The sequence below is a fragment of the Nerophis lumbriciformis genome, linkage group LG09 (assembly GCF_033978685.3).
Source record: "Nerophis lumbriciformis linkage group LG09, RoL_Nlum_v2.1, whole genome shotgun sequence".
NCBI classification, from domain to species: Eukaryota; Metazoa; Chordata; class Actinopteri; order Syngnathiformes; family Syngnathidae; genus Nerophis; species Nerophis lumbriciformis.
Window position 1 is genome coordinate 50204090 of NC_084556.2, and position 26928 is coordinate 50231017.

Here is a 26928-nt window from a genome sequence, read left to right on the forward strand (position 1 = left end):
AAAGACAGAAGTACTGACAATACTTTTCCAATGTCGTCATCGAAATATCGAACACAAATGGGGTACAGTTTTACATCGTCATAATCGGTGCTGCCGTCAGTCGACATGCTAAATGGTTCCGTCTTCATGACATCGGCGATACTTTTTGAGGATTCTGTTCCAAGACACTGAATAATGTTTGATGTTTTGGTTCGACCACATCCATATTTTTTGGCAATTTTCGAGTCGGCTGATTCCATGATCGTTCGCTCGTTTGGAAACAATGGCAACTGGTGCCTCGTGCTTGGCAGCGATGCTATAAATAGCCTCGCGCATGGCATTCGGAATGGCTCGATAGGAAGTTACGGGAAGCAGTGTCGATTGTCATTGTTGTTACGCGATTTCGTGAATAAAATTTTTTTTTTTAAATGTTTTTTTAATTAATGAAAAAACGTATTTTTTATCACTGCAACCGTAACCCGGAATAGGTTGATGAAAACCGTACTAAATACGGGAAAACCGGAGTAGTTGGCAGGTATGGGATTATTATGATGCGCTCCAGAGTCTTACAACCATTCTTGTTCGACTGAAAAGAATAAAAAATCCATTAAAATATATTTATATTTCTTCCAATCTGTCATGTCCAGCCACTCAGACAAATCATATTGTTGATGTATATCAGGGGTGTCAAACTCATTTTAGCTCCGGGGCCACAGAGGAAAATCTGTGCAGACGCGGGCCGGACTATTAAAATCACGGCATTAAAAATAAAAAATAAAGACAACTTCAGATTGTTTTCTTTGTCTTACTTTGGCCAAAAATAGAACACACACATTCTGAAAATATTACAATAAAAATGTAGAAAAAAATACTGGCAGCGGTAAAGTTTAGATCCATGAAGGAAAGATGAAAGTGAATGAATGTTTATAACTCAATACATTATATGCATAAAAATGTGTTTTCTTTTGTATTATTTTTTTTAATGAATTAAGTAACGTTTATGACAACCTTTTACCAAAACACAATATAGAATGTGAGATATAACAGGAGAATGCTTACATTTATCATTTGTTTTCAAAACGGTCAAATAGTATCAGCAAGCCACGTGTTCTTTTTAAAACTGTTAGTTATGTTCTTAATCCGAATCCAGCCACTTCACTGGAGATGACAAGTGAAACTTGTGAAACATTTCTCTCCTTTTTTAACGACAAGGTTGCTTCTATTCGGGCAAATCTTTCTCGTTCTCCATTGAGTTTTAATGTGGCCACTCAGTGCTTGGCTCTGTTTTGTCAGTCTCATACCTGCCAACTTTTGAAATCAGAAAAACCTAGTAAGCAGAGTCCAGGGGCCGCAGGCCCCGGTAGGTCCAGGACAAAGTCCTGGTGGGGGGTTCAGGGTTCGCCCCCCGACGCAAAATGATTATTAGCATTCAGACAGGTTAAAATGTTGCTAAAACCATCACTTTTCTATCAGTCACAGTGACTTTTCAAAACAAAAATATTACAGCAAAAATCATATGGGTTGATTGACATGTTTATTCTGTAAGCTAACTTCAATAGTTTGAAATTATTTTGACAGTTAATGCCAGTTATCCTGTCAACCTTTCACAAGACTTCAATTTGTTAATTGAAAGTATAAACACTTTTTACAGTAAACAAATGGTAAAACAGTACTAAACAATTCCATTTAAAAAAAAATTGGTGTCATTAACTTTCTGTCCAAGCTTGTATAATCTACTGCCTTGTTCAATTGTAAAAAATATTCTGTGCCTAAAATTCACATTTCGATCACAATTATCATACTGTAAACATGGTAAGCTAACTTCATTAAAATTAATAGTCCTGTCAATAGCATGGAATTACAATTCAAATGTAGTTTTTTTTGTAAGCCTTTCAAAAGAATTCAAAATATGAAAAATTCATGAAAATTAATTTAAGCCATCAGACACTTGAAAAGTGGCACATCACATCTCTAATGTAATCATTTTAACTTTTCAACAGAAATAGCACTGCAAAAATATTAAGGACATACTTCTGTATTTTGGTAGTTATGCTGTCAACATTTAACAAGATTTCTTCAACTTGGACTTGAAAGCATAAATAGTATAAACACTTTTAACAGTATAACAGTACTAAACAATTCCAATAGATAACATTGGTGTCATTACCTTTTTGTGGCTAAAATCCAAATTCTGTTCCAAGACACTGAATAATGTTTGATGTTTTGGTTCGACCACATCCATATTTTTTGGCGATTTTCGAGTCTGGAAACATTTTCCGAAATAACTGTCCCATGTGATCAGCCAGTGCGATTGGAAGTCCATGCTCAATTATTGCCTCCGTAAATAAAACTTCGGCATTTATCACATCCAAAGAATCTGTTTGGGCGACGAAAAACGTTGAAAGTTTTCCACTTGTATCGCTAGCAACGGCATTAGACTTGTGTTCTTTTGTCCCAACGTGGTCTTTTACATCGCTAATTCTTCTGTGTCCGATCGAAAAATCTTGTCTGCACAAGGTGCAATTCGCATAGTTTTCACCCTTTTTGGAACGGATAATTATTCCCGGATAGGCTTTTGAATATTCTTCACGGAATGACTGCAGTTTTCTTTTTGGTTTAAGACTCGTTTGCGATTTTTCTCCGGCTGATTCCATGATCGTTCGCTCGTTTGGAAACAATGGCAACAGGTGCCTCGTGCTTGGCAGCGATGCTATAAATAGCCTCGCGCATGGCATTCGGAATGGCTCGATAGGAAGTTACGGGAAGCAGTGTCGATCGTCATTGTTGTTACGCGATTTCGTGAATAAAACTTTAAAAAAAAATTATTTTTTTTTAAATTAATGAAAAACCGTATTTTTTATCACTGCAACCGTAACCCGGAATAGGTTGATGAAAACCGTACTAATTACGGGAAAACCGGAGTAGTTGGCAGGTATGCAGTCTGAGCCTGTGTCCATGCCTGAGCTTACAGGAATAGTTGACAAACTAAAACCCTCGTCCTGTCCCACAGACCCAGTCCCCCCTCGCTTTTTTAAAGAAGTCTGGTATTCTATTGACTTGTCTGTTAGGGACATCATCAACAGCAGCTTGATTTCTGGCAGTGTCCCCTCTTTTTGTAAAAGAGCTGTTGTTGAACCTTTCATCAAAAAAACAGGTCTTGATCCTACAAGTTTGTCAAATTATCGACCCATTTCCAAATTACCTTTTGTGTCAAAAATTTTGGAGAAATGTGTTTTGGCTTTTTTAGATGAAAATAGCACTTCAGATCCATTTCAGTCTGGATACAAAGCTTTGCATAGTACTGAATCTGCACCTTTCCTGTTTCAATCATGATGGAACAACATGAAGGTTTTAACAGAAACATGATTTTATTAGCAGTCAGTAACTCTGATTCAAGGTGTGAGTGTTTCTACGAGTGTTTCTTCTGCTGCGTGAGCCAGGTGCGCAGGTGTTGTACCTGTGCACTAACGCTGCTCCTGGCCGTGCCACCTGTGGCGGCGTACTGCTCAACGCTGCCGCCGTAGTCCCACACGGACGACACGTCGCTCTCAAACAGCGGGCTGAAGACACCAACAACGTCATGACAGACTGCAGTGTGTGCGTGTGCGTGTGTTTGTGTGTGTGAGTATCACCTGATAGCAGACAGGTCGTCCAAGGAGAGCTGGGTCAAGGTAACGTTTTTCGACTCAGCTGCGAAGACAACTTTACCTGACAGGGCGTGAGCGTCCCTGAACGCCACCTGGGAACATTTCCACACTTGATTAGGTACTACACTCCGACAAGTAGTGATGGGTTGATGAGGCGTCATGAAGCGTTTCAACACATTGCAAAACTGTATTGATACTGTGTCGATACTGTGTCACTAAATACTGACATCTGCTGGACATTAAAAATCCCTACAGGCAACCTATGGACCGACTCAACTGACACTGATTTTATGCTCTAGTACAGGGGTCACCAACCTTTTTGAAACCAAAAACTACTTCTTGGGTACTGATTAATGCGAAGGGCTACCAGTTTGATACACACTTAAATAAATAAATATATTGTCATTTGTAAGTTACACATAAGTGTGATTTAAACAAGAATAGCTAAATAAATAAATTTATATATATAAAAAAATGGGTATTTCTGGCTGTCATTCCGTCGTACTTTTTTTTTTCCTTTTACGGAAGGTTTTTTGTAGAGAATAAATGATGAAAAAAAACACTTAATTGAACGGTTTAAAAGAGGAGAAAACACGAAAAAAAATCAAATCAAATTTTGAAACATAGTTTATCTTCAATTTCGACTCTTTAAAATTCAAAATTCAACCGACAAAAAGAAGAGAAAAACTAGCTAATTTGAATCTTTTTGAAAAAATTTAAAAAAAAAATTTATGGAACATCATTAGTAATTTTTCCTGATTAAGATACATTTTAGAATTTTGATGACATGTTTTAAATTGGTTAAAATCCAATCTGCACTTTGTTAGAATATATAACAAATTTGACCAAGCTATATTTCTAACAAAGACAAATCAGTATTTCTTCTAGATTTTCCAGAACAAAAAATTTAAAATAAATTCAAAATACTTTGAAATAAGATTTAAATTTGATTCTACAGATTTTCTAGATTTGCCAGAATAATTTTTTTGAATTTTAATCATAGTAAGTTTGAAGAAATATTTCACAAATATTCTTTGTCAAAAAAACAGAAGCTAAAATATTTATTATTCTTAACAATAAAAAAATTAAAAAAATACTTGAACATTGATTTAAATTGTCAGGAAAGAAGAGGAAGACATTTAAAAGGTAAAAAGGTATATTTGTTTAAAAATCCTAAAATCATTTTTAAGGTTGTATTTTTTCTCTAAAATTGTATTTCTAAAAGTAATAAGAAGCAAAGTAAAAAATAAATGAATTTATTTAAACAAGTGAAGACCCATCCATCCATCCATTTTCTACCGCTTATTCCAAGTGAAGACCAAGTCTTTAAAATATTTTCTTGGATTTTCAAATTCTATTTGAGTTTTGTCTCTTTTAGAATTAAAAATGTCGAGCAAAGCGAGACCAGCTTGCCAGTAAATAAATATAATTTAAAAAATAAAGGCAGCTCACTGGTAAGTGCTGCTCTTTGAGTTATTTTTAGAACAGGCAAGCGGGCAACTCATCTGGTGCTTACGGGCGACCTGGTGCCCGCGGGCACCGCGTTGGTGACCCCTGCCCTAGTATATACAATAATATAAACCAAGTCATTGTATTTCATTTAGGATTATTTCATATCTTCATTTAAATAAAAAATATACTTTTATCTTTTTTAGATACAGTCAATAAATAATGTGAACATGTATCATAACATGGAAATCTAAGAGAACGTGTTGTGGATGATTGTGGACTGGGAATTTTTTTTTTTTTTTTTTTTTTTTTTTACACATTTTTATTAAAAAAAAAAAAAAAAGTTTTTCCGACGTATTACATTTCAGACGATTTCTCTTCTTAGTTATTATTTCTCCGGCTGTAGAAAAGACACGCGCACAGGGCACAGAGGAGGCATCAGTGCGACACAGTTCGCGTATCGGTCACGTGACCAAAACAGCTCATGATCGGTCACGTGACTTTCTAAAAGCGGTACGCGCACCGACACAGGGTTTTGCTCTATGAGCTCGACGCATGCGCCGATGCATCGGTGTTGCCGGACCCATCACTACCGACAAGCATCTACTGAACAAGACGTGTACGATGGAACACGACGGAGGCGCGTCTCACCCCCTTCCTGACCAGGTAGTATGCCAGGTCAGTCGCCAACATGTCGGCACTCAGCGCCGCCGCCATCACGCTGGCGTTGATCTGAAAACGGGAAAGCACAGGTCTCGCTGACCTGCAAAGCACTCTTTGATGCGTAGTGGAGATTTGATCTCTGACCTTTAGGGTGGAGAGGACGCCGGTGGTGACCTGCAGCACGGCGTGGACAGAGTCGTAGCAGTCAAACATGGCCTCCTTGTCCTCCTGCAGGTCCTTGTTGTACGAGCTGGGCAGGCCCTTCAGTGTCATCATGAAGCCGGCACACTGCGACCACACAACAGGATGCAAAACAACGTTCAAGTCTTGGCCGCCTCCTGGTAAAAACACTAAGCGGTTGTTTAGGGCGTAGGGGGAACACGCGGCACTGACCACGTTCAAGTCTATTTAGGTATCCACTGTTTGTTTTCAATAACTAGTGACATTTGGAACTATTCATTTGTATTCGCAACTTAATAGAATCAAACCCTACTCATATTAACAGAAATGGTGCCAAAAACCCAATCTTGTTTGGGGCCACAAAAAGCCTCTACAGTTCAATGTCGTTGCACAACGTAAACACCGTTCAACGTCACTAAACAATGTAAACACCGTTCAACGTCATTAAACAATGTAAACACCGTTCATCGTCGTTATGTAAACACCGTTCAACGTCGTTATGTAAACACCGTTCAACGTCGTTATGTAAACACCATTCAACGTCGTTAAACAATGTAAACACCGTTCAACGCCATTAAACAATGTAAACACCGTTCAACGTCATTAAACAATGTAAACACCGTTCAACGTCATTAAACAATGTAAAGACAGATAAAAAATCTGAACAAAGGGTAAACAATGTAAACACCGCTAAACTATATAACACAGTTGAACAATGTAAACATCATTCAACATCATTAAACAATGTAAAGACAGATAAAAAATCTGAACAAAGGGTAAACAATGTAAACACTGTTAAACTATATAACACAGTTGAACACAGTTAAACAATGTAAAGGCCGTAAAACATTGTTAAACAATATAAACACAGTTGAACACAGTTAAACAACACCATTGAACACACCTAAACAATATAAACACCACTGAACAGTTAAACAATATAAACACCACTGAACACAGTTAAACAATGTAAACACCACTGAACCTCATTAAACAATGTAAAGACAGATAAAAAATCTGAACGAAGGTAAACAATGTAAACACCGTTAAAGTATATAAACACAGTTGAACACAATTCAACAACTTTAGACAACGCTAAACAATGAAAACACCATTAAAACAATGTAAACACTGTTGAACACAGTTAAACAATATAAACCCCATTGAACACAGTTAAACAATGTAAACACCATTAAACAATATAAAGACAGATAAAAAATCTGAACAAAGGTAAACAATGTAAACACCGTTAAAGTATTTAAACACAGTTGAACACCATTCAACAACTTTAGACAACACCAAACAAAAACACCGTCAAACAATACAAACACCGTTGAACATGGTTTATGTAAACACCGTTAAACAAGATAAACACCGTTGAACAACGGTAAATGATCTAATAAATGGATCAATTCTGAACAAATGATTGTAAAATGAAAAACAAGAGGTCTTACTCTGCCAAAGACTCGACCTGCTTTGCTCCTGATCAGCTCCAGACTGTCAGCGTTCTTCTTCTGGGGCATCAAACTGCTGCCTGTGCTGCACGTGAGAGCACAGACTTAGACCATGTTCAAACATGTGTTTAGTCATGACAAGAAGTCCTTACAGCAGGGTCAAATATTGTATAGAAAATTGAAAAGTTTTGGCTCATTTAGTTATTCTTCACATTTTAACTTCTTAAACAAACCCTAGACTTGAGAGGTGTTGCTGGATATTACATATCCACAATTCATACTTGCCAACCCTCCCGGATTTTCCGGGAGACTCCCGAAATTCAGCGCCTCTCCCGAAAACCTCCCGGGACACATTTTCTCCCGAAAATCTCCCGAAATTCAGGCGGAGCTGGAGGCCACGCCCCCTCCAGCTCCATGCGGACCTGAGTGACGTGTTGACAGCTTGTTCACACGTTCGCTTTCCCACAATATAAACAGCTAATGATCGAGGGCGAGTTCTTGGTTTCTTATGTGGGTTTATTGTTAGGCAATTTCATTAACGTCCTCCCAGCGCGGTAACAACACACAACAACAGCAGTCAAGTTTTCGTCTACCGTAAAGCAGTTCGTCTGCCGTAAACAGCAATGTTGTGACACTTTTAAACAGGACAATACTGCCATCTACTGTACATGCATATGTGACCCACCCATAATGTGTCACATTTTTGTGTTGATTTATTTATTTTATTTTGTGGTTTGAATTCGTTTTTGGAGCCGTCATTACACATTTATCAGTATTCACATTGGTCAGTAGGGGGCAATAGGGCGTTTCTTCCCAATTGAATGCTATCACCTGCAGACCGGAAGTGTCTTGTCATTCTGATGAGAGCGACCAGTCTGTGAACAATTGAAACGTCCTGTGTGCTTTTTCCTCCTGTATAACAGGTTAGTTTTGGTGAATCAACTCACTGAATAATATCCATGTGATCTTTATAAGTTTAAGTACACATTCTGATGGTGGAGCCAAACTCTAAAGTGTTTGTGAGTTGTAGTTTGTATTTGTGAATGAATCCAGTGCACAGCTGCAGTAATCAATACAAAAAGGCGACGTGAGTGCGCAATGTTTATATAGGAACTTCTGATCCTAATTCAGACTCCCAAATTAGAGCTCCCGTTTTCTTATTGATTTTATAATGTATATTTGTATAATTTGTGTGTTCTGAAATAGTGACAGAGAATAGAACAAGGATGGACAATTCAACCCTTAACTCAACAATGAGTAGATGAGTGTTATGTGTGTGTGTATATGTGTAAATAAATGAACACTGAAATTCAAGTATTTCTTTTATATATATATATATATATATATATATATATATATATAATAAAAAATATATATATATTATATATAGCTAGAATTCACTGAAAGTCAAGTATTTCTTATATATATATATCTTAACCATGCCCCCCGACCACGCCCCCCACCCCCCACCTCCCGAAATCGGAGTTCTCAAGGTTGGCAAGTATGCCACAATTAATACAGTTTTTCTCTCCATGGACAAGGTCTACATGGAGGATGCTTGGAGGAAATGAAGATTTTGATGGCTATTGTATTGTAGTAAAAAGACAAATACATTTAATACTGGATAAAAGTAAATGAAGTTGTAGTTGGTATTGCTTTCAAACGGCGCCGTATTTTCAAATAAGTTGCAGGCCACACACATCTTGCTGAATGTGATGTCATGAGAGGATCCACTAGTCCAGGAAAGAAGTCTCTTGTTTGCTTCCCCTTCAGGCGTGAAGTGACTGAAACACCCAAACTAATCGTTCCACAACAAAGACCAGGCGAGAAGACCAACAAAAGTGTGTGCTAAACACTAACACAACATGTCTAACATGTACATAGTATACACAAGCTCACATTCTCAGTACATAAATCTACAGGATTCCTACTCAAATGGAATACTTCCTTCAGTACACTTAAATAAGTATACTTAATTCCTTAGGGTGGACTGTACCAAATCCATTACTGTCATTGCACACGTACTGGAAACAACATTTACCCGCTTCTTTTTCTACTTCTCTCCTTTTTAATGGCTAATTGCAACCACTTCCGCTATGTACGACACTAACCTATTTATTAACGACCGTCTGGAATGGACTTATGCTGTCTTTAGATTGAAGTGGAGGGGTAATACTTTATTTGTTTGACACCGAGGGATGGGTACCTTTCCCATTTGAACTGATACAGTACCATTTCCCGGCACATGCATGGGAATCGATACGCTACCAATTTTCGGTACTTTTGTGTGAGTTAATAAATAACAATTGTTTTTAATAATAACATCCTTTTTTTTTTACTGGAACATTTAAAAAAGATATTGATAACTGTTGTCCAGTCGGTATATTTTGTTTTATTATTACATTTCTGAGTTAATTACTTTGTTGGCATTGAAAATTGCAACATTACGGTACCTAGAGGTAGTTTGACTCTGTCGGCTCTCAGTGCTGCTGGAGTGATGACCAAGTGTTAAGAGTTAGGAGTGTAACAATATGAAAATCTTATATCGCGGTTATTGTGACACAAATTATCACTGGTATTATAAACACAATATTGTTGAATGTTTTTTTTGTTGTTAAATATCTAAAATAAAAAAAATATTTTGCATGTTTTGTGTTTCTTGTGCTTCACTGATAGTGTTTTAGTATTAATATTTTATCTGTTTTAATGGCAAAGATTTTATTGTTTGAAATATTGCTTTATACTTTAGCACTTTAAGATTTATTTAAATGAAAAGTGCGTTGCAAATAAAAGTTATTATGTATTATTTCTGGTGGGAATTCTACTATTTGGTTGTCCTACTCTTTTCAGCAGTCCTAAAACTTGTATTTCTCGGATCATTACCATGAATTGATTAACATGGACCCCGACCGACTTAAACAAGTTGAAAAACTTATTCGAGTGTTACCATTTAGTGGTCAATTGTACGGAATATGTACTGTACTGTGCAATCTACTAATAAAAGTCTCAATCAATCAATCAATCATTTTGTTCAAACAGAGCACAGCTTGTAAGTTAAATGTGCAACATTAATTATCTTAGTTTAAACAGCAATGTGTTTGTATAAGTTTAGATCGGGGTATGACTTTTCTTAATGGGGAAAAGACGTTAAGGTCTCTTGTTTTCATGTTAGCATTTAAGATAGCGACCTACCGCCAGTCAGTCTGTGAGTTTATCAAAGTGCAGTTATCGATCACAGTTTTAATGGATAATTTTAATTTAAAACGTTAATACTAACCGTCTGGAGTTTTACTGTGGTTATCATTAATACCATTTATCAATACATACCTAGTTGGAACTTGACGTAACAACACGCGCAACCAAGTTCCGGGGATATAAATCAATGCCCAGTAGGACCGGCGGGATTTGGTCGGCGCCAAAAAAGTACCAAATTCGGTGCCCATCCCTAGCGACACCTAGTGGCCACAAAAAATTATTAAATTCATGCAATAAGATAAATGATGCTGACACGCTTGTTACTAGATACTTTCTGTGCATCGGTTGGGGACGTCTGCGCTGCTGACCTGTCTCCGCTCGGGATGGTCTCCTGCTGGCCCCACTATGGACTGGACTCACTATGGACTAGACCAGGGGTAGGGAACCTATGGCTCTAGAGCCAGATGTGGCTCTTTTGATGACTGCATCTGGCTCTCAGATAAATCTTAGCTGACACTGCTTAACACGATAAGTAATGAATAATTCCGCTGGTAATCACAGTGTTAAAAATAACGTTCAAAATATAAAACATTCTCATGCATTTTAATCTATCCATCCGTTTACTACCGCACCTGTTCAAGAAGTCGCATTAATGGTAAGAAGTATTCTATTTATTTAATTTAAAAAATTTTTTTTTTTTTTAGTTTATTTCGAACATGAACACACTTACATCATAATACATCACACAATTTCATATCATTTCACTTTACATCATGCCCGGAAAGGAGTAGGAAGAAGAAAAGCTTGTTTAATCCTACCCCTTTCCCACTTCAAAGCGTTTACAAATATATAGAATCATTTACTGACCTTTTTATATAATAAAATAACATCTATGAATTAGTATACAACAGTTTTGTAATATGTAATTAATTAATTAATTCAGTCATTATTAACATACTGAGATGAAGAATATCTTATTTTCAATAAGGTTGAAAGTATTTCTCATAATTCTTCTTTTTTGTACTCTGTAAGCACTATTATTTTGAACAACCTCTTAAACTGGATCATATAAGTACAATTTTTAACTTCTTTACTTAATCCATTCCATAATTTAATTCCATATACTGATATGCTAAAGGTTTTAAGTGTTGTACGTGCATATAAATGTTTTAAATTATTTTTTCCTCTAAGGTTATATTTCTCCTCTTTAGTTGAGAAGAATTGTTGTACATTCTTTGGTAGCAGGTTATAGTTTGCTTTGTACATCATTTTAGCTGTTTGCAATTTTACCAAATCACCGAACTTTAATATTTCTGACTTAATAAATAAAAGGTTTGTGTGTTCTCTATATCCAACATTATGTATTATTCTAACTGATCTTTTTTGTAACACGGTTAGCAAATGTAGCGCACATTTGTAGTTATTTCCCCATATTTCTGCACAATAACTCAGATATGGTAACACTAGCGAGCAGTAGAGAATATGTAGTGATTTTTGGCCCAGGACATATTTTGCTTTATTCATTATTGAAATGTTTTTTGCCACCTTAAGTTGTATGTTTTGTATATGAGATTTCCAGTTCATTTGATCATCTATTAATACTCCCAAAAATCTAGTTTCTTTTACCCTTTCTATGTCTACGCCGTCTATTTGTATTTGTGTATGATGCTCTTTTCTACTGTTACCAAATAGCATTATTTTAGTTTTACTGAGATTCAAAGATAGTCTGTTTTTGTCAAACCATCTTTTTAATTTGTTCATTTCTTCTGTTATTATTTGTATTATCTTCTGTGTGCTCTCTCCTGAACAGAAAGCAGTTGTGTGTGTGTTGGTATTGGTTAGCTTCAGAATAACAATGCTATTAAAAATAATAAGAGACTTATTATACTCTACAAATGTTGGTCTTACGGTACTTAAAAATGCACGCATTTAGTTGTATTCAGTGTTAAAAAATATTATATGGCTCTCACGAAAATACATTTTAAAATATTTGGCTTTCATGGCTCTCTCAGCCAAAAAAGGTTCCCGACCCCTGGACTAGACTCTCACAATATTATGTTAGATCCACTATGGACTGGACTCTCACTATTATGTTAGATCCACTATGGACTAGACTCTCACAATATTATGTTAGATCCACTATGGACTGGACTCTCACTATTATGTTAGATCCACTATGGACTGGACTTTCACTATTATGTTAGATCCACTATGGACTGGACTCTCACTATTATGTTAGATCCACTGTGGACTGGACTCTCACTATTATGTTAGATCCACTATGGACTGGACTCTCACTATTATGTTAGATCCACTATGGACTATACTCTCACAATATTATGTTAGATCCACTATGGACTGGACTCTCACTATTATGTTAGATCCACTATGGACTATACTCTCACAATATTATGTTAGATCCACTGTGGACTGGACTCTCACTATTATGTTAGATCCACTATGGACTAGACTCTCACAATATTATGCTAGATCCACTCGACGTCCATTGCACCGGTCGCCCGGGGGCGGGGGGTCCCCACATCTGCGGTCCCCTACAAGGTTTCTCATTGTTATCCGATTGGGTTGAGTTTTTTCTTGCCCTGATGTGGGATCTGTGCCGATGATGTCGTTGTGGCTTGTGCAGCCCTTTGAGACACTCGTGATTTAGGGATATATACCGGTAAGTAAACATTGATTGATTGAATACGCTTCTGCCTTGTAGACTTTGTTTGTGTAAGATGCAACTGTAATTATTTGATAATTGTTTATATTGACAAATGTGCTGTTTTACACTGCAACATTGTTGCAAGTATGCCAACATTATGTTTCTTTGAATCTGTTAAAACTTGTATTTATTGTCGTGCACACTCGAAAGAAGACCTGGGATATTTGACGATGTATTCACCAAACTGTTTTGTTCAGGAAAGAACACACATGAGCTAATACAAATAATAACAAAAGAAATGAACAAATTTCAGAGATGGTTTGACAAAACAGACTCCTTATATCTCAGTAAAACTAAAATAATGCTATTCGGTAACAGTAGAAGAGAAAGTCAAACACAAATAGACAGATAGGTATTGAAAGAGTTAAAAGAAAATACATTTTTGGGTGTAATAGATAAAATAAAATGTACAACATACGGTATCAAGAAATATTTCAATAATGAATAAAGCAAAATATGTTTAAGACCAAAAATCACGTTTTATTCTTTACTGCTCGCTATTGTTACCGTATATGTGTTATTGTGCAGAAATGACTACAAAAGTACACTTCATTCACTAACTGTTACAAAAAAGGTCAGAATAATCCATTATGTTGGATATAGAGAACATACAAATCTAAAATACTGAAATTCAACAATTTGGTGTATTTGCAAACCGCTAAAATGTATAACCTGCTAGCCAAGAATGTACAACACCTCTTCTCAAGAAAAGAGCAGAAATATAACCTTAGGGAAAAATCTAACTTAAAACATTTGTATGCACGCACAACACTGAAAACCTTTAGCATATCAGTATGTGGAATTAAATTATGGAATGCAATAACAAACAACATACTAATATGATCCAATTTAAGAGGTTGTTCAAGCTACAAGTGTTCATAAAGTACGATTTACATCATGAACTTATTGAAAATAAGATTTCATCTCATTAAGTGAATCATAACTGATCTATTTATGAAGATAACTGTTGTATTGAGAATGAATGGATGTACATTTTGTACAAACGAAGAACAGAAAAAGAACATATGTCAGGTGTGGGATTGAATTATCTTTGCTTCGTCCCACTCCTTTTCGAACATGTTGTAAAGACAAAAATATGTGATGTATCATATTGAGACTTCGACTAAACCAAACTGACCTGTAGGCGTCAGAGAGCGTGACAAATGAGAACTCTTTGGTGCTGTAGAGCAGAAGGTCCTCAGCCATCTTACTCAGGTGAGTCAAACACAGCGAGGCCCAGAACAAGAACTCCACTGGGACACGCACACACACACACAAACAATTAATGGAAGTTTGACAGGCAGCTGACTGACGTTCGAGTAAACGTACCGACAAAATCTCGTTGTGCGGTGGCGTCCATGCTGTTCAAGCTGATGTCATCAAAAGCCAACTCTATCAACGAAACACTCCTGGTCAGCAGTTTCGTCAAAACTCACAATAATCAGATTTTTTGGACGTTCTGACCCCTTCTGAGCAGCTCCCGGTCGATGTCAAATGGCGTTCCGGCAATGGCGCCACTGAAAATGACAGGAAGTCATCACACAGCTCATATCCTGTGAGTAGGGGTGTCCCGATACCATTTTTTCATATCCGATACGACTCCGACATTGGAGTCTTGCCGATATCGATACTAATCGGTATCGATTTATGTTTTTGATTTAATTTTATGTTTTGTCTATGTTTTTAATGTCTATTTTCTGCTGGATTTACTCTCTATTTTATGCTGCAGCTGTCACATATACTGTAATATTGTACATGGTAATTAGGGCCCGCATGGCCCATTGTAAAAGGAATCCCAACGGGAGTCCTTTTACAATGGGACATAAGGACCTATTGTTTTTCTAAGGTTTTATTATTATTCCGCCGCCTCTTTGAGCACTAATTTGACCCACTTAACATGCTTCAAAACTCACCATATTTGACCCACACATCAGGACCTGCAAAAATTGTCTTTTAATAAAAAAAACCGAACCCCAAAACTCAAAATTGCGCTCTAGCGCCTCCTAGAAAGAAAACTGCTTATACTCCCAGTACGAATGTTGTAGAGACATGAAACAAAAACCTCTATGTAGGGCTCACTTAGCCCTACTTTTCATTAATTAATTTCCTCGGGCAAAAATCAACAGGAAGTTGGCAATTCCCCCTTCAAGACAAAAATGTACTAAAAACAGTCACTTTTGCCTCTTTGAGCTATAATTTGACCCCCTTAACATGCTTCAAAACTCACCGAACTGAACACACATCAGGACTAGCAGAAATTGCGATCTAATAAAAAAACTTAACCCCAAATTTAATAATTGCGCTCTAGAGCAATTTTTTAATAAAACGGAGAAAAAACTGCTCCTCGGAAGAAAAAAAATGACAAAACTGCCTGTAACTCCCACTGGGAAGGTCGGAGAGACATGAAACAAAATCCTCAATGTAGGTCTCACTTAGACCTACATTTCATAAATTGACAACCCTCAGCAAAAGCAACAGGAAGTTTGCTATTCCCCCTTCAAAACAACATTTTTGTAAAAACCGGTCACCTTCCTTCAAAATCTATCTCCTCTGAGCGCGTTTGTCGTTTAGGCTTCAAACTAACACAGGAGAGAGATTGAACCCTTGTGTATAAAAGTATAGAACAGCTTTTTAATACCTGCTCCGGTTTTGATTTTATGACCCTTCAAAGACCCGCTGCACTGATGCTGCTGCGCTGCTGTTTTTTTAAGATGGCTGCTCAAAAGCAGGAAGCACCAACATGCCCACACAATGCAGACAAGGTAGGTACACTAGACAAAAGTCTTGGGACACTTCAGACTAAAAGTAGACAAAAGTATTGGGACACTTAGGACTAGCACCTGCCAAATACGCGGGCCCGACCAATGCTGCTTGCAGCTTTAATTGTTATTGTAACAGGTACGTTAGCTATTATAGTAGACGTTCTCAATATTTGGGCTAATCAGAAGTCTAGATTACGACTCGGAGAGAGTAGGACAGACACAATTAAATGCTTTAAATTATACTGGTGTTATTTAAATATGTACAGTGCAACAAATAGTGGACAGACATTGATAGGAATGGCCATTCAAAACAAAAGAAAAAAACAGCAAGGGTTCAGGTAATTCCTAACAGGTAGTATCAAAAGTTCTTAAAAAGGTCATATGAGACTGATCACAGTCCATATGCGCATTCAGAGTTCATACAGCCACACGGTTTGGGGTTGTGTATATGGCAGTTTGTAGTGAGAGTTCAGTTTATGGGCAGTGTGTGTATGAGGTAGTGCAAAGGGCCGCAGAGCAATGAGGTGCGAGGCAAGGGGTTCGGCTATAAGCCGCCTACCGGCCCGACCAGAGCAGGTGGAGTTCAGGGGTTGAGAGGTGGAGATCCTTGGGCTCAGGCTCGAGGCCTATCTAAAGCTGGCCATCCAAGACTTAGGTACCTGGCCAACTCGGCTTAATATCTTATCATCGATAGACTCTCTCGTCGCAACACGTCCCTGATGTTCGGCACCTATAAGTTTACAATTAGTTGTAAAATATTGGACGGTTGTTTTTACAATATGCAAGCAAACGACAACTTTAAAACATAGCGGCTTCATATGTCCCCATGCTTAGCCACCGCACCTGGCAGCCATCTCGGAATGCTGGATTTTATAGAGCGTGATTGGCTGCAGCGGGTCACGTGAGCGCGTGTGTTAAACTCGCGAGATTAAACGTGGAAACGGCGCAGGTAATATTAGGAGATGCCATGAGAGGAAATATGGCTTATTTCCCACCCGTGTTACACCATATATTGCAGTATTTTTCAACCAATGTGCCGCGATATTGTGCAACTTCACCTAATAGGTCCAAAAAATATTTTTTTGCAAATCAATAATTATAATCTGCAAATACTGTGCCGTTCCTTAGTGTCCGTGCTGTGTAGAACTCGGCTGAAGAACTGTGATTCCAATATGCAGGTAAAAAAAGGTATGCAACGCTTAAGCCAAAAATGAACAAAAGGGAAAGGAAAAGGCAATGAAGCATAGGGATGGCTATGTAAAACGACAGTAAAACTGAACTGGCTACAAAGTAAACAGAAACAGAATGCTGGACGACAGCAAAAACTTGCAGCGTGTGGAGCAGAGACGGCGTCCACAAAGTACATCCGTACATGACATGGCAAGCAACAATGTCCACACAAAGAAGAATAGCAACAACTTCAATAGCCTTGCTTGCTAACACAAAGCAGGTGCGGGGAATAGCGCTCAAAAGGAAGACATGAAACTTCTACAGGAAAACACCAAAATAACTAAACTAAAGCACTACACACAGGAAAACACCAACAAACTCAAAATAAGGCACGAGGAGGACCTGGTGGAGTGTCATTTAACGTTTTCTGCTGGTGGTGTGCCTCCGGATTTTTAAATGAAAAAAATGTGCCTTGCCTCAAAAAAGGTTGAAAAACACTGATATATTGCATATATGATGTAGACATAATATATCAGTATATATAATATACTTCACATATATTATGTAAATATTACGTATATATGTTACATTTTATATCGCTATATTTAGTCTATTTATACCTGCATTGTCCTTTCCATCCTTACACTTTCCATCATTGTAAATGAGCTACTGTGTGGAACAATTTCCCTTGTGGATCATTAAAGTTTGTCTAAGTCTAATCCGATACAACGTCAGCACTCATCCCAGTATATACTTTTATAATTATGTAGCGTGGAATATTAGAATCAGGAGTTTGATCATGTGAAATTACTCCAGAAACAGTATAAGGTATCAGATTATTTATCCATGAGAGCATTTTTGTTGTAAATTGTGAGGTGTGTCTGTTAAAATCATGGTTCCAAATGATGACAGATGTGAACAGGAGCATGTATTGTCTTTGTGTGATGATGTAAATGAGGTGTGGTTGTATTGTATATTAAGTATGTGTCCATGAAAGGGCATTTTATGACTTTTCTTAATATTACATGCTATAGTATGATTTTATTGTCATAATTTTATTGCATGATTTTTGTATCTCTTTAATTTAGGTAGCCAGGGACTGCAGATGGAAATGAGCTATTTAGCTATAATCTGGTACAGAACATATCTGTCTTTGAGCTTAATGTTTCTGCGCATTGTCCCTTCAAATAAAGACTAAACTAAACTAAGTATGAAAAACACTACCCTTTTGACAGAGGTAATGCTGTCTTTAAAGTGGAAGTGTAGTAATTTGTGTTTTGGCGACACCTAGTGGTCACAATATGTCATGACGCAGTTAGTTGAATGATGCGGACACGTTTGTTACTAGACACTTTCTAATACTGCCTTGCAGACTTTATATGTGTAGGTTATATGCAACTGTAATTATTTGATACTTGTTTATATTGACAAATGTGCTGTTTTACACTGCAATATTGTTCAATTAATTATTACATACAGCACAGGCCAAAAGTTTGGACACACCTTCTCATTCACAACACAACTGAAGGTCCCAACCCCATTGATAAAGCAAGAATTTCCACTAGTCAAGCCTGATAAGGCACACCTGTGAAGTGAAAACCATTTCAGGTGACTACCTCTTGAAGCTCATCGAGAGAATGACAAGAGTTTGCAAAGCAGTAATGAGAGCAAAGGGTGGCTATTTTGAAGAAACTAGAATATACAAACCCCGTTTCCATATGAGTTGGGAAATTGAGTTAGATGTAAAAATAAACGGAATACAATGATTTGCCAATCCTTTTCAACCCATATTCAATTGAATGCACTACAAAGACAAGATATTTGATGTTCAAACTCATAAACTTTATTTTTTTTTGCAAATAATAATTAACTTAGAATTTCATGGCTGCAACACGTGCCAATTAGTTGGGAAAGGGCATGTTCACCACTGTGTTACATCACCTTTCCTTTTAACAACACTCAGTAAATGTTTGGGAACTGAGGAGACATGTTTTAAACTTCTGACGTGGAATTATTTCCAATTCTTACTTGATGTACAGCTTAAGTTGTTCAACAGTCCGGGGGTCTCCGTTGTGGTATTTTAGGCTTCATAATGCGCCACACATTTTCAATGGGAGACAGGTCTGGACTACAGGCAGTCCAGTCTAGTACCCGCACTCTTTTACTATGAAGCCACATTGATGTAACACGTGGCTTGGCATTGTCTTGCTGAAATAAGCAGGGGCGTCCATGGTAACGTTGCTTGGATGGCAACATATGTTGCTCCAAAACCTGTATGTACCTTTCAGCATTAATGGCGCCTTCACAGATGTGTAAGTTACCCATGTCTTGGGCACTAATACACCCCCATACCATCACAGATGCTGGCTTTTACACTTTGCGCCTATAACAATCCGGAAGGTTCTTTTCCTCTTTGGTCCGGAGGGCACGACGTCCACAGTTTCCAAAAACAATTTGAAATATGGACTCGTCAGACCACAGAACACTTTTCCACTTTGTATCAGTCCATCTTAGATGAGCTCAGGCCCAGCGAAGCCGATGGTGTTTCTGGGTGTTGTTGATAAACGGTTTTCGCCTTGCATAGGAGAGTTTTAACTTGCACTTACAGATGTAGCGACCAACTGTAGTTACTGACAGTGGGTTTCTGAAGTGTTCCTGAGCCCATGTGGTGATATCCTTTACACACCGATGTCGCTTGTTGATGCAGTACAGCCTGAGGGATCAAAGGTCACGGGCTTAGCCGCTTATGTGCAGTGATTTCTCCAGATTCTCTGAACCCTTTGATGATATTACGGACCGTAGATGGTGAAATCCCTAAATTCCTTGCAATAGCTGGTTGAGAAAGGTTTTTCTTAAACTGTTCAACAATTTGCTCACGCATTTGTTGACAAAGTGGTGACCCTCGCCCCATCCTTGTTTGTGAATGACTGAGCATTTCATGGAATCTACTTTTATACCCAATCATGGCACCCACCTGTTCCCAATTTGCCTGTTCACCTGTGGGATGTTCCAAATAAGTGTTTGATGAGCATTCCTCAACTTTATCAGTATTTATTGCCACCTTTCCCAACTTCTTTGTCACGTGTTGCTGGCATCAAATTCTAAAGTTAATGATTATTTGCAAAAAAAAAAAAGTTTATCAGTTTGAACATCAAATATGTTGTTTTTGTAGCATATTCAACTGAATATGGGTTGAAAATGATTTAGAAATCATTGTATTCCGTTTATATTTACATCCAACACAATTTCCCAACTCATATGGAAACGGGGTTTGTAAAACATGTTTTCAGTTATTTCACCTTTTTTTGTTAAGTACATAACTCCACATGTGGTCATTCATAGTTTTCTATGCCTTCAGTGACAATCTACAATGTAAATAATCATGAAAATAAAGAAAACGCATTGAATGAGAAGGTGTGTCCAGACTTTTGGCCTGTACTGTATGTCTAGCTTGTGTGCAATTGTGTGCTTAACTGTTGTGTAGCTGCTAGCTCCTAGTAGCCTATATACTAGCATGTTTACCTGTTGTAAATGACTTCAGTAAAATACAAGAAAAGATCAATATCGGCTCGGGACACCCCGAGTTGTGAAGTTAGCCATGGTGTGTATACCTGCCCAAAGGCAAAACGTTGACCCTCCTCTTGATCTCCTGCAGACGCTCCACGTCCCGCCTCACTGCCACTGCGTGGCTTCAAACCCCCAAAGGACGCCGGGAGGAAGGAAAGAAAATAAGTGAGTCGTCAAGTGAGCTGTAGACAAAAGACGACTTGAAGCTGACCTCAGGATCCAGTGGCTCCATCTGATTGGCTGGGCTCTCTGCATGTGGGTGTAACCGGGAAACAGCACGTCCATCTCCCTGGGGTTGGGAAAACCATCGTTAAACTGGACGCGGCGTGCACGGCCGAGAGTGTCCGCGGCCTTACGCGGCGGCGCGCTCCACCATGGTGGAGATGAGCTGCAGAGCGCTGTCCGTCAGGGTGGCGATGGCGTCGCGCAGCCACAGGCGCATGTCGGTCACCACCTGAGGCGGTGTCGCACAAACACATGTGACGGAGCCTAACAGGAAGTGACGCGCCCTCCCAATACTCGCGCCCCCACCTGGTCATTCCTGCTTCTTCCTGTGTGCAGCTTCCCCGCAGCGGCACCTATCAGCTCCTGCAAGCACACACACACAATCATAATGGCCACTTCATTAGGGACACAAAGGATGTATTCATCCAACAATATCATTTTCTAGATATAAAGACTATATACTGCAGATCAGGTGTGATCAAAGTGCGGCCTGTAGCTATTTTTTTTTTTATCAGCCCTCGGTCCATTTTTGAAAAAATCACCAAAAAAGCAATTAAAAAGTGGAATAAAAGAGCAAATCGGTGTAATGTAACAAGAAAATATAGACACTACTAACCATACTTGCCAACCCTCCCGGATTTTACGGGAGACTCCCGAAATTCAGCGCCTCTCCCGAAAACCTCCCGGGACAAATTTTCTCCCGAAAATCTCCCGAAATTCAGGCCGAGCTGGAGGCCACGCCCCCTCCAGCTCCATGCGGACCTGAGTCCGCTTTCCAACAAAATAAACAACGTCTACAGTAAAGCAGTTCGTCTGCCGTAAACAGCAATGTTGTGACACTCTTAAACAGGACAATACTGCCATCTAGTGCATTTGATGAAATCACTTTTGTGCGTGCCACACAGCAATGCATCATCAGAGTTCAGCATGGTTAGAAAGATAGTGACAGAGAATAGAACAAGGATGGACAATTCAACCCTTAACTCAACAATGAGTAGATGAGTGTTATGTGTGTGTATATGTGTAAATAAATAAACACTGAAATTAAAGTATTTCTTATATATATATATATATATATATATATATATATATATATATATATATATATATATATATATATATATATATATATATATATATATATATAGCTAGAATTCACTGAAAGTCAATTATTTCATATATATATATATATATATATATATATATATATATATATCCATTCATCCATTTTCTACCGCTTATTCCCCGACCACGCCCCCCACCCCCCACCTCCCGAAATTGGAGGTCTCAAGGTTGGCAAGTATGCTAATAACACAAAGCTGCCATGTAGTTAAAAAAAAAATACTAAGCACGTATAATTGACGGATAAATCTGAAGTTGGTCTAGAGCAGTCTTTTCAACTAGTGTGCCCTGAGATATTGTCTGGTACGCTGTGGGAAATTATACAATTTCACCTGATTGGTCTAAAACAGGCCTGGGCAATCATTTTGCCTCTTGGGGCCAAATTTAGAGAAACAAATGTGTCTGGGGGCCGGTGTATCTATTTTTAGGAACCTTAAAAGAAGTCAACAAAGACTGTCAGCCATCCGAAAACTTAAAGACTATACGTTGCACCTCATCTCCTGTTATTACTTTACCAAAGCATTGTTCAACCCATCCTTATGTACTGTTCCACATGTTTTTTTCACCATGCTTTCTGTAACCAACCGGACCAAACTCACACCCACACCCAACATTTCAGATTTAAACCACAGGTCCATCACTCGACTGGCAAAAACAATAGTCCTGGATATCAATCACCCACTACACCAGGGGTGCTCATTACGTCGATCGCGAGCTACCGGTCGATCTCGGAGGGTGTGTCAGTCGATCACCAGCCAGGCATTAAAAAAATAGTCCTAAAAATGAGCGATCATAAATCTTCACTATGACGTCACTTTCGTCACTTGATTGACATTCACGGCACCCGAGGGTCTTCTGAGATGACGCTGGCTGCTGCCAGCTCATTCAAATTACCGACTGGAAGGCGAGAAACACTTTATTTCAACAGACTCTGGCGCCGTACCTGTCGTCAAAACTCCAAAGACCGACTGCACAGTTGCACAGTTGCACAATAAAAGCTCTGCTTCATCCTGCCTGCGCTACCAAAATAAGAGTCTCAGAAAGCTGGCGTGCACAAGCTAGCAAGCTACGGAGTTTGCCGACAATGTATTTCTTGTAAAGTGCATACAAAGGAGTACGGAAGCTGGACAAATAAGATGCCAAAAACCAACCACTTTCATGTGGTATTGGACATAAAGGAGGACTTTTTTTCTCCTCCATTCGAAAATGCGGACGTTATCATCACCACTGTCTGATTCCAATCAATGCAAGTCATCACAATCAGGTAATACACCAACTTATATTCTTGTCTTCATGAAAGAAAGGAATCTATATGTGTTAAACATGCTTGTATTATCTTTAACCACCTTTAACTTGTTAACAATATTAACTATATGTGTTAAACATGCTTGTATTATCTTTAACCATCTTTAAGTTGTTAACAATATTAACTATGTGTTAAACATGCTTGTATTATCTTTAACCACCTTTAAGTTGTTAACAATATTAACTATGTGTGGTAAACATGCTTGTTTTATCTTTAACCACCTTTAAGTTGTTAATAATATTAACTATTTGTGTTAAACATGCTTGTATTATTTTGAACCACCTTTAACTTGTTAACAATATTAACTATATGTGTTAAACATGCTTGCATTATCTTTAAACACCTTTAACTTGTTAACAATATTAACTATATGTATTAAACATACTTGTATTATCATTAAACACCTTTAATGTATTAACAATATTAACTATATGTGTTAAACATGCTTGCATTATCATTAAACACCTTTAACTTGTTAACAAAAACATATATTTCATAAATAAGTAAATATAAATTATATATATGAATGAGGTAGATCCCCACGACTTGATCAATTGAAAAGTAGCTCGCCTGCAGAAAAAGTGTGAGCACCCCTGCACTACACCAATACATAATCCCACTACCATCAGGGCGCAGGTACAGAACCATCAAATTCCGGAGGGCCCGCCTCAGGAAAAGCCTGATCCCTGCAGCTATAGCCGCCCTTAACAGCAGGCCCGGCTGACCTGTCTTACAAGCCTATAAATGTGTTGGTCATGTATGAGGTCTTTTTGTTTTGTGATGTGTAATGTCTATTGTTTAAATGTACAGCAGTGAAAATTAATTTTCCCAACGGGGACCAATAAATCTAAATCTTAATACAAAACCTCACAATAATGTCTGATTGAATGCTAAAAAAGGTATGACAGACCGTCTGAAAACAACGGAATGGAATTTAATTTTTTTTTACTGAATGTACATGAAAATAAAAAAAGTGGGATTTACAATATTAACTATGAATGATAAAACACTGAATATTGACAACATATGAATGTCACACCCTCTCTCGATCGACATATTTTACAATCAAGCGAAACGCAAAAAAATGCAACAAACACAGCGAAATATGAACGCGAGGGATAAAAAAATAAACCCACCTACAATCGGATACATCTGATATTCACTAAGCTTTAGAACTTCGTTGTAAAAATCTCCTTCCGCGTCTGTTCCTGACACCCGCATTTCAGGCTGGCCGATCTGGAAACACTGTGGAAACGCTCCCCACCCACACTGCTTGGTGGCTCGTCTGAGGTGCTCTGACTTAGATTACCATATTAACTATTATATCATGCAAAAGCGCAGATTACAACCGTTGAAATGACTTACGGTCATTTGAAAACATCACTGCACATCATAATGGCAGCTACAGTTTCCATCTTAAAGATCTAAAAAAACATATTTGAGAATGTCCGGCGGGCCAGATTGAAAAGATTAACGGGCCTTAATTTGCCCAGGTCTGGTCTAAAACATATTTTCTGCAAACCACTAATTATGATGCACAGATAATGTACCTTTGTCGAGTGCCTGTGACAGGCAGATAAACCATGTAATACTCTTCCATATCAGTAGGTGGCAGTGGGTAGCCAATTGCTTTGGAGGCCTACTTTGAGACAGGAGAGTTAATGATGCTTGGATGGTTATGGCTTACCATCATATGGAACAATTGCGTCAGGTATTTGATGAGAACGACTTTCTATTCTCAACAAAAGCTACAGTGTTATTTTCTACTATTTTCTGAAGAAAAAAAAAGTGCTTTGGCTCAAAAAAGGTTGAAAAACACTGTTCTAAAGATTTAAGCATTGAAAGTAAAAATATTATATATATTCATGACTTTAAAAAAACAACATTTGTTTGAGTTTTAAACACATATAGTTGACAGAAATAACCAAGAATGGATCAAAGGCTGTTTTTCCCCCAACAAGTATAAAATAAATAAGAATAATATCAATTAAATAAATACAAAAGAAACCAGACAGTTGCATTCCTGAATGGCCTTAGAGAGATAATGCAACCAACAAGCACACAAAAGGCTCATCAACCACCCACGTGTCAATTGTGTTTCAATCAGGGTCAATTTGGAGATCAGTTTCTCCTACATATCTCTGAAAGGCACCCCCACAGTTCTTGAAACTTTGCAGAGCAACCAGTCAATGTCCGCCTAATCTTCTCCAGTTTGAGAAAACACAGAACATCTTTAACCCAGCGGGTGTGGCAAGGAGGCGCTGTTGCCTTCCGATTTAACGCAATGAGTCTTCTAGCCCAGTGTTTTTCAACCACTGTGCGGCGGCACACTAGTGTGCCGTGAGATACAGTCTGGTGTGCCGTGGGAGATTATCTAGTTTCACCTATTTGGGTTAAAAATATTTTTTGCAAACCAGTAATTATAGTCTGCAAATGATGTGTTGTTGTTGCATGTCGGTGCTGTCTAGAGCTCGGCAGAGTAACCGTGTAATACTCTTCCATATCAGTAGGTGGCCGCCGGTAACTAATTGCTTTGTAGATGTCGGAAACAGCGGGAGGCAGTGTGCAGGTAAAAGGTGTCTAATGCTTAAACCAAAAATAAACAAAAGGTGAGTGCCCCTAAGAAAGGGCATTGAAGCTTAGGGAAGGCTATGCAGAACTAAACTAAAACTGAACTGGCTACAAAGTAAACAAAAACAGAATACTGGACGACAGCAAAGACTTACTGTGGAGCAAAGACGATGTCCACAATGTACATCTGAACATGACAATCAACAATGTCCCCACAAAGAAGGATAAAACCAACTGAAAAATTTTGGATTGCTAAAACAAAGTAGACGCGGGAAATATCGTTCAAAGGAAGACATGAAACTGCTGCAGGAAAATACCAAAAAAAGAGAAAAAGCCACCAAAGTAGGAGCGCAAGACAAGAACTAAAACACTACACACAGGAAAACAGCAAAAAACTCCAAATAAGTCATGGTGTGATGTGACAGTACACCTACTTTGAGACAAGAGCTATATTGATGCATGCTTGGTTATGCTTCAAAGTCATATCCAACAATTGCGACGACGACTTTTTACTGTCGAATGAGTTTTGTTTTTTAATGATTTCTGCTGGTAGTGTGCCTCCGGAGTTTTTCAAAGCAAAAAATGTGCCTTGGCGCAAAAAAGGTTGGAAAACACTGTCCCAGCCAACCAAGTAGTAAATGCTACAAGAATCGATTTGGACTTGTTAAAAGAACATGACTGATTTGAACTTAATGAAAAAGGCTGAAAATAAGCTGAGCATGCCAAATTTAGCAACAACAACAAAAATCACCATTTAAAGATGTTTTAGTGTTTATTCATCCAACTGAATCACTAAGTTATTCATTGGCAATAAATAAATGGATGAGTAACAACGTCCTGAAACTAAATGGGAACAAAACTGAAATTCTAATTATCAGCCCCAAAACAAAAAGAGAAACGTTAATTAAAAACC

General features: G+C 38.0%; 1 protein-coding gene across 1 annotated transcript in view; it reads right to left on the reverse strand.

Annotated features, from left to right (window-relative positions):
- Positions 1–3324: 3324 nt before the first annotated feature.
- The window catches only part of asl (argininosuccinate lyase), a 31466-nt gene continuing 7862 nt past the window's right edge, over positions 3325–26928 (reverse strand). The window contains exons 5-16 of the mRNA XM_061962944.1: positions 21323–21379; positions 21148–21245; positions 21003–21080; positions 20836–20913; positions 14757–14809; positions 14622–14684; positions 14431–14545; positions 7373–7457; positions 5883–6026; positions 5727–5807; positions 3612–3718; positions 3325–3539 (exon numbers count right to left, since the gene is read on the reverse strand). Coding sequence (XP_061818928.1) covers positions 3389–3539; positions 3612–3718; positions 5727–5807; positions 5883–6026; positions 7373–7457; positions 14431–14545; positions 14622–14684; positions 14757–14809; positions 20836–20913; positions 21003–21080; positions 21148–21245; positions 21323–21379 — 1110 coding nt within the window. The 3' untranslated portion in view covers positions 3325–3388. The remainder of the gene's footprint in view (positions 3540–3611; positions 3719–5726; positions 5808–5882; positions 6027–7372; positions 7458–14430; positions 14546–14621; positions 14685–14756; positions 14810–20835; positions 20914–21002; positions 21081–21147; positions 21246–21322; positions 21380–26928) is intronic.